This window comes from Tachypleus tridentatus, chromosome 3 (genome assembly GCF_004210375.1).
Source record: "Tachypleus tridentatus isolate NWPU-2018 chromosome 3, ASM421037v1, whole genome shotgun sequence".
NCBI classification, from domain to species: Eukaryota; Metazoa; Arthropoda; class Merostomata; order Xiphosura; family Limulidae; genus Tachypleus; species Tachypleus tridentatus.
In genome coordinates, this window is record NC_134827.1 from 30,300,957 (window position 1) to 30,314,519 (window position 13,563).

The window sequence follows — 13,563 nt, forward strand, 5'->3', positions numbered from 1 at the left end:
ATATTGAAACAATAAAACTAAGTTATCAAACTTTATAAAGTACCTTATATTGAAACAATAAAACTAAGTTATCAAACTTTATAAAGTACCTTATATTGAAACAATAAAACTAAGTTATCAAACTTTATAAAGTACCTTATATTGAAACAATAAAACTAAGTTATCAAACTTTATAAAGTACCTTATATTGAAACAATAAAACTAAGTTATCAAACTTTATAAAGTACCTTATATTGAAACAATAAAACTAAGTTATCAAACTTTATAAAGTACCTTATATTGAAACAACAAAACTGAGTTATCAAACTTTATAAAGTACCTTATATTGAAACAACAAAACTGAGTCATCAAACTTTATAAAGTACCTTATATTGAAACAACAAAACTGAGTCATCAAACTTTATAAAGTACCTTATATTGAAACAACAAAACTGAGTCATCAAACTTTAGAAAGTACCTTATATTGAAACAACAAAACTAAGTCATCAAACTTTATAAAGTACCTTATATTGAAACAACAAAACTGAGTCATCAAACTTTATAAAGTACCTTATATTGAAACAATAAAACTGAGTCATCAAACTTTATAAAGTACCTTATATTGAAACAACAAAACTGAGTCATCAAACTTTATAAAGTACCTTATATTGAGACAATAAAACTGAGTCATCAAACTTTATAAAGTATCTTATATTGAGACAATAAAACTGAGTCATCAAACTTTATAAAGTATCTTATATTGAAACAACAAAACTGAGTCATCAAACTTTATAAAGTATCTTATATTGAGACAATAAAACTGAGTCATCAAACTTTATAAAGTATCTTATACTGAGACAATAAAACTGAGTCATCAAACTTTATAAAGTATCTTATACTGAGACAATAAAACTGAGTCATCAAACTTTATAAAGTATCTTATATTGAGACAATAAAACTAAGTTATCAAACTTTATAAAGTACCTTATATTGAAACAATAAAACTAAGTTATCAAACTTCATAAAATACCTTATATTGAAACAACAAAACTGAGTCATCAAACTTTATAAAGTACCTTATATTGAAACAACAAAACTGAGTCATCAAACTTTATAAAGTACCTTATATTGAGACAATAAAACTGAGTCATCAAACTTTATAAAGTATCTTATATTGAAACAACAAAACTGAGTCATCAAACTTTATAAAGTATCTTATATTGAGACAATAAAACTGAGTCATCAAACTTTATAAAGTATCTTATACTGAGACAATAAAACTGAGTCATCAAACTTTATAAAGTATCTTATACTGAGACAATAAAACTGAGTCATCAAACTTTATAAAGTATCTTATATTGAGACAATAAAACTAAGTTATCAAACTTTATAAAGTACCTTATATTGAAACAATAAAACTAAGTTATCAAACTTTATAAAGTACCTTATATTGAAACAACAAAACTGAGTCATCAAACTTTATAAAGTACCTTATATTGAAACAACAAAACTGAGTCATCAAACTTTATAAAGTACCTTATATTGAGACAATAAAACTAAGTCATCAAACTTTATAAAGTATCTTATATTGAGACAATAAAACTGAGTCATCAAACTTTATAAAGTATCTTATATTGAAACAACAAAACTGAGTCATCAAACTTTATAAAGTATCTTATACTGAGACAACAAAACTGAGTCATCAAACTTTATAAAGTATCTTATATTGAGACAATAAAACTGAGTCATCAAACTTTATAAAGTACCTTATATTGAAACAATAAAACTAAGTCATCAAACTTTATAAAGTACCTTATATTGAAACAACAAAACTGAGTCATCAAACTTTATAAAGTACCTTATATTGAAACAATAAAACTAAGTTATCAAACTTTATAAAGTACCTTATATTAAAACAATAAAACTAAGTTATCAAACTTTATAAAGTACCTTATATTGAAACAATAAAACTAAGTTATCAAACTTTATAAAGTACCTTATATTGAAACAATAAAACTAAGTTATCAAACTTTATAAAGTACCTTATATTGAAACAATAAAACTAAGTTATCAAACTTTATAAAGTACCTTATATTGAAACAATAAAACTAAGTTATCAAACTTTATAAAGTACCTTATATTGAAACAATAAAACTAAGTTATCAAACTTTATAAAGTACCTTATATTGAAACAATAAAACTAAGTTATCAAACTTTATAAAGTACCTTATATTGAAACAACAAAACTGAGTCATCAAACTTTATAAAGTACCTTATATTGAAACAACAAAACTGAGTCATCAAACTTTATAAAGTACCTTATATTGAAACAACAAAACTGAGTCATCAAACTTTATAAAGTACCTTATATTGAGACAATAAAACTGAGTCATCAAACTTTATAAAGTATCTTATATTGAGACAATAAAACTGAGTCATCAAACTTTATAAAGTATCTTATATTGAAACAACAAAACTGAGTCATCAAACTTTATAAAGTATCTTATATTGAGACAATAAAACTGAGTCATCAAACTTTATAAAGTATCTTATACTGAGACAATAAAACTGAGTCATCAAACTTTATAAAGTATCTTATACTGAGACAATAAAACTGAGTCATCAAACTTTATAAAGTATCTTATATTGAGACAATAAAACTAAGTTATCAAACTTTATAAAGTACCTTATATTGAAACAATAAAACTAAGTTATCAAACTTCATAAAATACCTTATATTGAAACAACAAAACTGAGTCATCAAACTTTATAAAGTACCTTATATTGAAACAACAAAACTGAGTCATCAAACTTTATAAAGTACCTTATATTGAGACAATAAAACTAAGTCATCAAACTTTATAAAGTATCTTATATTGAGACAATAAAACTGAGTCATCAAACTTTATAAAGTATCTTATATTGAAACAACAAAACTGAGTCATCAAACTTTATAAAGTATTTTATATTGAGACAATAAAACTGAGTCTTCAAACTTTATAAAGTATCTTATACTGAGACAACAAAACTGAGTCATCAAACTTTATAAAGTATCTTATACTGAGACAACAAAACTGAGTCATCAAACTTTATAAAGTATCTTATATTGAGACAATAAAACTGAGTCATCAAACTTTATAAAGTATCTTATATTGAGACAATAAAACTGAGTCATCAAACTTTATAAAGTATCTTATATTGAAACAACAAAACTGAGTCATCAAACTTTATAAAGTATCTTATATTGAAACAATAAAACTAAGTTATCAAACTTTATAAAGTACCTTATATTGAAACAATAAAACTAAGTTATCAAACTTTATAAAGTACCTTATATTGGAACAACAAAACTGAGTCATCAAACTTTATAAAGTACCTTATATTGAAACAACAAAACTGAGTCATCAAACTTTATAAAGTACCTTATATTGAAACAACAAAACTGAGTCATCAAACTTTATAAAGTATCTTATATTGAGACAATAAAACTGAGTCATCAAACTTTATAAAGTATCTTATATTGAAACAACAAAACTGAGTCATCAAACTTTATAAAGTATCTTATATTGAGACAATAAAACTGAGTCATCAAACTTTATAAAGTATCTTATACTGAGACAATAAAACTGAGTCATCAAACTTTATAAAGTATCTTATACTGAGACAATAAAACTGAGTCATCAAACTTTATAAAGTATCTTATATTGAGACAATAAAACTAAGTTATCAAACTTTATAAAGTACCTTATATTGAAACAATAAAACTAAGTTATCAAACTTTATAAAGTACCTTATATTGAAACAATAAAACTAAGTTATCAAACTTCATAAAATACCTTATATTGAAACAACAAAACTGAGTCATCAAACTTTATAAAGTACCTTATATTGAAACAACAAAACTGAGTCATCAAACTTTATAAAGTACCTTATTTTGAGACAATAAAACTGAGTCATCAAACTTTATAAAGTATCTTATATTGAGACAATAAAACTGAGTCATCAAACTTTATAAAGTATCTTATATTGAAACAACAAAACTGAGTCATCAAACTTTATAAAGTATTTTATATTGAGACAATAAAACTGAGTCTTCAAACTTTATAAAGTATCTTATACTGAGACAACAAAACTGAGTCATCAAACTTTATAAAGTATCTTATACTGAGACAACAAAACTGAGTCATCAAACTTTATAAAGTATCTTATACTGAGACAACAAAACTGAGTCATCAAACTTTATAAAGTATCTTATACTGAGACAATAAAACTGAGTCATCAAACTTTATAAAGTATATTATATTGAGACAATAAACCTGAGTCATCAAACTTTATAAAGTATCTTATATTGAGACAATAAAACTGAGTCATCAAACTTTATAAGGTATGTTATATTGAGACAATAAAACTGAGTCATCAAACTTTATAAAGTATCTTATATTGAGACAACAAAACTGAGTCATCAAACTTTATAAAGTATCTTATACTGAGACAATAAAACTGAGTCATCAAACTTTATAAAGTATCTTATATTGAGACAACAAAACTGAGTCATCAAACTTTATAAAGTATCTTATATTGAGACAACAAAACTGAGTCATCAAACATTATAAAGTATCTTATATTGAGACAATAAAAGTAAGTCACCAAACTTTATAAAGTATCTTATATTGAGGCAATAAAACTGAGTCATCAAACTTCATTTTTTTTTTAATTTTGTGTTCTATTTGTTCAAACTTTTATTGACGTTTAAATTGTTCATCTTGATTTAATAGTGTAAATGTAATACAACAACGAGTTTGATTGTAACGTAAAAAGTAATTTTTGAAGTAAGATTACTTATAATGCTCTTTAACTTTGTTTTTAAAAAATAATTTCTAGTTGTTAGTTACCATTAATGTTTAACGAATATTTCTCCATGTAACCATTGACTCAAGACCATCGTTTGAACGCATATGTTTTCTTCAGCTCGATTGATCCAGTGCCAACCATGTTAAAACAAGTGCTGTGTAAAACTTACCATTAAAAGTCTTTATGAATAACAAAGTATAACATATCGTAAAGACCTCTAGGTCCGGCATTGCCAGGTGTTTAAGGCCCTCGACTCGTAATCCGAGGGTCGCGGGTTCGAATCCCCGTCGCACCATACATGCTCGCCCTTTCAGCCGTGGGGGCATTATAATGTGATTGTCAATCCCACTATTCGTTGGTAAAAGAGTAGCCCAAGAGTTGGCGGTGGGCGGTGATGACTAGCTGCCTTTCCTCTGATCTTACACTGCTAAATTAAGGACGGCTGGCGCAGATAGCCCATGTGTAGCTTTGCGCGAAGTTCAAAAACAAAATAAAGACCTCTAACAAGGACCACAAGAAGCAGCCACTACAGAGTGACATAATTAACAAATCTATCGTGACGTTACCATTGATGATCAGTTCCGTTGTTCTACTGTCCGATGCTACTGCGTTGGAGGCGTGGCACGTGTAATTTCCTGAATCCCCAAACTTCACGTGTTTCAGTACCAGCAAGGAAGAGTCGTCTAGACTTTGTATTCTTTTACCTCTATCTCGATTCAACGGTACGCCATCTTTATCCCACGTGATCCTTATCGGTGGATCTCCTTTAACAATAGTACACAGTTGTTTTACTCTTTCTCCTTCTGTTGCAGTCCTTTTCTCAGGAAAGACATCTTCGTCAATATGTGGCCCCACTATACAGATATACAAACAGTACATGAGTCAAGGTACCGACGGGGATTATTGGTATAACAAGTTTTAAACACTTGCAGAAAACAACATGTTTATTGTACGTGCGAAAAACTGAATCAACGCTTATAACAAGTAGACAAAACGTCTAGAGGAAACTTTTCCGAAACATTTTCATGCACTTCGTAATATTGCGGTAACTAAAGAATTTCATATGTTGGTCAAAAATATTCAGAGAAAAATCGTATTGTTGCTAAGAGCTTCAAAATGAGAAATAAATAAATACTTAGGAAGTTACTGTACATAATGCGTATCAGTAAGTACCTCATAACCCTTATAAGTATCTTGTTAAAACGAGAATTTAATAAATTTTAACCTTCATTACGAATGCAGCAAAATACACCACGCTTTTAAAGATGGCGCTGGTAAGTTTTGGTTTCCTTATTTTTTATTCAGACAAATCAATCACATATTCAACAACGTAACGTATTTTATTAAAGTTTGTAGACATGTCTCAGCGGTTCTTGAGAAAAATAATATTATTTCAGTGTCGTAAGGAAAGCAACTCACCATTTACAGAGACAAACAGTTTTCCGCTGACACTTTGGTCATAACTGTTTTTCGCTGTGCAAGTGTACTCTCCCTCGTCTGTTTCACGATCCAACTTTCTCACAAGAAGCTTACCTCTAGGTTTAACTTGCTGACGAAGTGATATTGGTAGCGGAGTTCCAGCTGTTGGTTTATTCAAAAGAAAAAAACAATCTTGCATGTTAGTAGAAGACTTGTTACAAATATGGCTCATGTAAACATCTGAGATATGGTAAAAAGCTATGGAAAACATGATAAGAATAAATTTCGGGGTATCTACGAACTAGCTGAACTTTTATTCCAATATCTAATAATGCTGTTCAGGCATTTTTTTTATTTAATCTATTTTTAATTTTTTTTTACATTTACTCAAAATTTTAACAAGGGACAAAAGCTTCCCTTTAGTTTAATGTACAGCTTGGGAGAAGTAACTTTATTCTAATCACTTTAATATTTTTAAACTCTCGTGGATGTTTTAATTAGAGTACAATATTTGTTTTTTTACAACAGATGGTGCTAGTAAAGCCATATAAACATTTCAATATGAAAGAAGTTTTTACTTGAAAAAAAACCTTGTTCATTGTTGTTTGTGTCTATTGCATGGATCATCTTTTACTCTTGCAATTAGGCCCGGCACGGCTAGGTGGGTTAAGGCGTTCGACTCGTAATCTGAGGGTCGCGGGTTCGAATCCTCGTCGCACCAAAGATGCTCGCCCTTTCAGCTGTGGGGGCGTTATAATGTGACGGTCAATCCCACTATTCGTTGGTAAAAGAGTAGCCCAAGAGTTGACGGTGGGTGGTGATGACTAGCTGCCTTCCCTCTAGTCTTACAATGCTAAATTAGGGACGGCTAGCGCAGATAACCCTCGTGTAGCTTTGTGTGAAATTCAAAAAACAAACAAATAAACTCTTGCAATCGTTTAATAATCTTACAATGTCTATTGGTGACTTTATCAGGATGATTTCTGATGATCCTTGAAGTACGACCGTACAGTGTCTCTTAATAATTTTTAATGCGTTTTTATGGGACTGTGCGTACTATTCTTGTGCTGAGCTCAGTTCGGAATTTTGGAAATAAACGCAAATATTTAATAATCTATGTTCACAAGCACGGAAATGGTTAAAAGTTAAACAAATTTATGAGTTTTCAGTTCAATAAGATATCATGTTAATATACATAATTATTAAATTCTCTGTAAAGGGAAACTGGTTACACCATTTACGTTTAGAATCTTAATGTGGATCTAATTGTTTGTTTGTTTGTTTTTTAATTTCGGTAAAGCTACGCGAGAGCCATCTGCGCTAGCCATCCTTAATTTAGCAGTGTAAGACCACCCACTACCAACTCTTGGGCTACTCTTTTACCAACGAATAGTGGGATTGATCGTGACATTATAACGCACCCACGGCTGAAAGGGCAAGCATCTTTGGTGTGACGGGAACTCGACTCGTAACCTGAGGGTCGCGGGTTCTACATGGCCAGGTAGACCTAAAAAAAGGCAATTGGTTGCAGGTTATGACATATAAAAAAATGGATCATTAGATATAATGTTACAGTTGTTGTAAAACGTTATCTCAATATGTGAGGGAAGTTGCTGTGATTACACCCAAACAATAACCATTGTTCACGTTCAATCTATCTTTCATATCGACAGGATTAACAGCTCTGTTAATCGTTTTTGTCTTTATTTGGAAAGCAAAAATAATTGACCACTATGCTAGATAAAGTATTTATTATTCCTTAAAGACCTTTACAACATAAACTTAAATAGGAACAGGAGTTAATATACATACTGAGTGTGCAAATAATTGTATTAAAGATAAATGTTGGAGTGTGTAGACTCGGAGTGACCTGAACTTGGGTTGCTTTTGCCTGAAATAAAAGTCTTAAGGCTCAGAGAGTCTGTGAAGATTTGTGCTGAAAGAGAAATATCAGAGTGAGAATTTTGTATATTGACCTGAAGCAATGGGTGCTACTGCCTGAGATGGTGGTTTTGGTGTTCGAAAATTACAGTGGGGTTTCAGGATCTGTACAGAAAAACAGAGATTGAAGTTAGAATATTGCACGTAGTTCATTAATTCAATAATATTTTTGCGAATGCAAGGTGCTCTGTCCCAATGGCCAAAGAATTCTTGTGGCTATCCCGGAAATGTATAGAAACACGTTGGCATATTTCATTTATTCATATGTTTCAATTGTAGTGTTTGTTTTCCTCAGAAAGTTGACAAATGTATTTCTTTGACACTAGACATATGACAGACCCATAAACCACTTTAATTAGAAAAGATTAAATCATCCAAATATGTTTGAAAGACACTCCTTGACTTTTGAGAGATGAAATGAAGAAAAGCTCTCTGATAATCGGGTCTTTTGAGAGAAAGAATTATCAGAGAAAAACTACAAGTGTGTTTGTGTGTTGGTTTTTTTATAACAAAGCCACATCAGGTTATCTGCTGTGTCCAGCGAGGGCAATCAAACCCTTGATTTTAGCATTTTATGTCTGTAGATTTACCACCAACCCAGAGGGGCCGGAAAATTACAAAACAGTGAAAGATTTTTTAAAAATTAAAACTTATGTAAACGAAAAGATCACACAAACTATTATCAAAACATTTTCGTCTAACATTTCATTGGTTTCAACTAATAATTTCTAACCAAAACTATTTTAAGATGAATGAAATGAATTTAACAGTAGAATCCGAGGTTTAGTACAAGATACATAATTCCAAACTTTTGAATTTAGTATGTAACTGTCTAATGCTTTTCAATTTAGGAAAAAAATGTCTTGTTATTCAATTCATTGAAATTCAATTGTAGCTCGCCATACTGTCACTATCCTCTATTTATAATTTATAAACAAGGTTTTATGTTTGAAGTAATTGAAGTGACAATAGAAACAACAAATGCTGAGTTAAAAACACCAACCTTGTGTCCACGTGATGGAAGTTATTGGGAAACCTGCCACTGGACATCGTAAAATCATAGTGTCTCCAGCCAAAACAGAAATATTTCTCATTGGTCGGATAACTGGAGGTCCGTAAACATTAACAGCTGCAGAATGTTTCATTTCTCCCGCCATATTTGTTGCCATACACGAATATTCTCCTCCGTCCTCTACTCTTACATGACTAATGTTAACATAGCTAACCACGTGACCTTCTGACGTTACATAGTCGCCTACTCGGATCCGAGATGACTCTGGAATTCCAAGTTCCTCCACGGTCCACGTGATCTGAGGTAAAGGATTACCAGAAGCTGAGCAGCTTAACGAAAGATCAACACCAGGTTTCAAGTTCTGCTCTGTAAACGTTAATACAAGTTTCGGAGACACCTCTGAAAAAAATGGATAAAGAATAGGTGAAGAAAACCACAACAAACATTCTACTGACAAACACAGAAAGAGAGATTTGTGTCTTTTAAATTTCTTTTGAAGATGTATAATCTTTGAAATTAATTTTATAATTTAAATTTATATTAACGATATATTTCCTGTTTAATATCGGGGGAAAACTTTACCAAGTAAAACTATTTTGAGAAATACTCGAACTTAGAATTCTATTGGTTAGTAACTAGTTTACAGAATGCAAGTTATAGTTTTAATATATATTTTTTAAAACAAAAACATTTTACTTCTTTCTCAAGTTCTTTGGTTTTGATTCAGAATTTTGTGTAAGGCTACAAAGAGAATTACTTGTCCACAACTGTTCATGATTTTTAACATATTGACTAGACAGAGAAGGAAGCGAGTTCACAGAACCCACTGCCAACTCTTGGTCTACTCCTGTCTGACCTAACAGTGGAATTTGACCGTCACATTTACAGCTTCCTCGTGACTCCAAAATGATGACTGCATTTTCAGCAAAGGGTTTCGAACATAGAACTCTCTGATTTGTAGTTTGAGCATGATAGCCACGAGAACACGCCTGACCCTCTTTCTTAAATTATTTTTTCGTTGTTGTTGTTGTTTTAAGGAAGCAAGTAGATATATTAAGGGTTCATAAAATATATTGTTTCTCAAGAACGTAGAAATAAAAGATGTCACCTGTGATTGAAGATTCAGAAAAATAGATAAAAAAAAAGGTATTACAAAATTCTGATGAAAAAGCGAGGTAAAACATCAAATGTTTATCTCAAATCATATCTCTTAACGTTTCTACTTGCTCGACATAACGCGTGACATTCGTCTTATCATCGTACACAAATCACCTGTTGGTTATTATTTTAGTTCAGTTAATAGAATGCTGATATTTTGTTTACCATCAAGATAAAGGGAACACGGTGACTATCTTCACATACATCCTTATCTATTATGGGTCAGTATTTTCGAGGAATTCATGGGGATAGTGTCTACCATCTGGATGAGAACAATCTAAAAACGCAAACAGTTTTAAAGAATGATATCTTCTTCACCAGAAGTGTTTTGATCTATTTTAATAACAACTTCCAATTTTAATAAACTTACCTCCCAGTTTCAGTTCTGTTGTTCCCTGGGCTGATTCCATGTCATTATAAACGAAACACTGGTACATTGCTCTGTCTTCTCTTTTCACAACTGAGAAGTACAGTATTTCTTGCTTTATTAGCCTTATTCTTGAATTCGTTAATAGAGGGCCTCCATCCTTCATCCATTGAACAGTGGAGACTGGATAGCCCGTTAAGGAGCAGTTTAACGTCATGGGGTCGCCAACAACAGCGACATGATCTTGTGGCATGATATACGCAGAAAGGGAAGCTTTATGGAACATCAAAAGACTTGTCATTACAGGTATAACAATCTTTAAAATGTTTATAAAAAGAAGACGTAAAACTTAACAATATATTGTTTGAAGTGTTATGAATACAAAATAGAAGAAATAAACCATCAAGTAGTAGCAATCCAACAACTGTGGCCACCAGTGAACTGTACTGTTTGAAATTTCAAGAGTGAATACGAGATGATTACATTGGAGGAAGTCACCATTAAACTCTAAGAAATGAATGTACAGGGTATTCATAACCATTAGAACATAAGTGTCAGAAACATCTGAGTAGGGACAAATGTTAGTTACGAGTTGTAGTTATACACTAGAACCCTTTTTTGGCTACTCGATAGGCTATACGCATTAAAATCAACAGTTCAAACCATATCACTACACATCTAAGTGCGCTTACTGGTAAATACGTTAAAACATCATACATTAAATCAATCAATCAGCCACCTGGAAAACTTAGAGCAATTAATTTACGAATAATAACACTTATTAAGCCGGTTCATGGAAATTATTTTCACTTCGCACAAAAGTAATCCTATACGTGAACAATAAAGTTTTAACTAGAAATTGTTTGTGTGTTTGTTTGTTTTGGAATTTCGCACAAAGCTACTCGAGGGCTATCTGCGCTAGCCGTCCCTAATTTAGCAGTGTAAGACTAGAGGGAAGGCAGCTTGTCATCACTACCCACCGCCAACTCTTGGGCTACTCTTTTACCAACGAATAGTGGGATTGACCGTCACATTATAACGCCCCCACGGCTGGGAGGGCGAGCACGTTTGGCGCGACGCGGGCGCGAACCCGCGGATTACGAGTCGCACGCCTTACGCGCTTGGCCATGCCGGGCCCAACTAGAAATTAAGGACAGTAGTAAATGTAGGTGTTAAAGATATGTTTGTAACTTCACTTCATAATATTTGTTTTTTGGAAGATGTTCTAAGTATTTCTCATGAAGTGTTTTAAGAGAATTTCTTTCTTTAAAGGAAAATTTGTTAATAATGACTTACTTTTATGATAAGACTTTCACGAAATATGATGTTTGTAAGGCGCGCAGTTGAGTGGATTGGTTTTTGAATTTCGCACAAAGCTACACGATGGCTACCTGTCCCTAATTTAGCAGTGTAAGACTAGGGGGGAAGGTAACTACTCATCACCACCCACCGCCAACTTTCGGGCTCCTCTTTTACCAACAAATAGTGGGATTGACCGCCACATTATAACGGTTGAAAAGGTGGGAATGTTTGGTGTGCCTGGGATTCGAAATCGCGACCCTCGGATTACAAGTCGAGTGCCTTAACCACTTGGCCATTCCGGGCCTTTAAAGTACGTAATTATCAACAGCTAATAATATATTTTTATTCTAAATACAGATTAGTTAGTTCACTAGCTATTCAATATTTTTTGATATAAATTTAAAAGAAGGAATTAAAATACGGTACATTCAACTTGATTAAGTAACTCCAAATTTAAATCATGCTTTAGGAAAATCTCCTTTTAATAAAATTAACTTTAGAAGTATTAAAACTGGTTTCTTAATTTCGAAGATTTTGAGATTTTGAAAATCAATGTTTTGTACCAATAGAATTAATAAAATACATGTGATATTCAGGTATAACATATCTTATACCTGTTTTCAGTTAAAAGAGAATTTTTAAACGTTTTTGTGAGGTTAATTTGTATGCAATTTTAGTTTAAGCACGTGGTCCATAAAACATTGAGATAAGCTTGTTCTAATTCTTTTCTTTCTTTGTTCTTTAACAGTAGATAATGTTTATTCTACTCAAGGGAACATTGCATTAACATATAACATCTGGACTGAGAGAACTAGTGATGTTAGTATCCTTTCCTGGTTGAGCTGACACTTTCTGAATTTTACTGCCCGCAAAATATTCTGTTACAACAAAGGCGATGCCGTCTACTGAACAAAGAAACCGAGTTTACCTATTGAATTCAGGTGCATCTTCTTAGTTCATTTCCACTTGTGTTTCTCTGAATAAAGGTTTATCTTACGACAATTGTGTTTACTTATACAGATGTATACCCCGCGAGAAAAAGCTGTGCAGATAATAACAGCAGAAGTGACTATTTCACGTAAATATGTATGCTTTTTTGTTGTTGCTGTATGTTTTGTTGCTCTTCAGTCAATTTAACAGATTCTTATTTCCTTAGAGAACCTACTGTTATTAGCAAGTCTAACTATCTAATTGCCAGGAAATCAGTTTCCACCTGAAAATACCACATGCACACATCACGTAATTTGAGAAAGAATTATATTTTCAAACTTCTAACACCGACAGCTTTATATTTACAATTGACATGCCAGATATGTAAAAAGAGAACTATTTGCATTTTTAATAGTCGTCTAAAGCGCAAGAACGATTAAAAGTAAGATTTTTTTATTTGCAATAAATTTTGAAGCGCTGATAAATTACAAGATTGTAATATACGTTCAATCAAGCTGTTTCTGTTTTAAAAAAAGTCAAGCAATGCGCGTCAAAAGCGTAGATTAAACAAGATTACACTTACCTCGATGTTTCAAAATGTAAA

At 31.6% G+C, this 13,563-nt stretch overlaps 1 protein-coding gene across 2 annotated transcripts in view; it reads right to left on the reverse strand.

Annotated features, from left to right (window-relative positions):
- Positions 1 to 13,563, reverse strand: part of LOC143246626 (cell adhesion molecule Dscam1-like) — a 158,893-nt gene that overhangs the window by 38,784 nt on the left and 106,546 nt on the right. For both annotated transcript variants that reach the window (XM_076493665.1, XM_076493664.1), the window contains exons 7-10: positions 10,731 to 11,000; positions 9,194 to 9,601; positions 6,250 to 6,411; positions 5,397 to 5,684 (exon numbers count right to left, since the gene is read on the reverse strand). In XM_076493665.1, the coding sequence (XP_076349780.1) occupies positions 5,397 to 5,684; positions 6,250 to 6,411; positions 9,194 to 9,601; positions 10,731 to 11,000 (1,128 nt within the window). The remainder of the gene's footprint in view (positions 1 to 5,396; positions 5,685 to 6,249; positions 6,412 to 9,193; positions 9,602 to 10,730; positions 11,001 to 13,563) is intronic.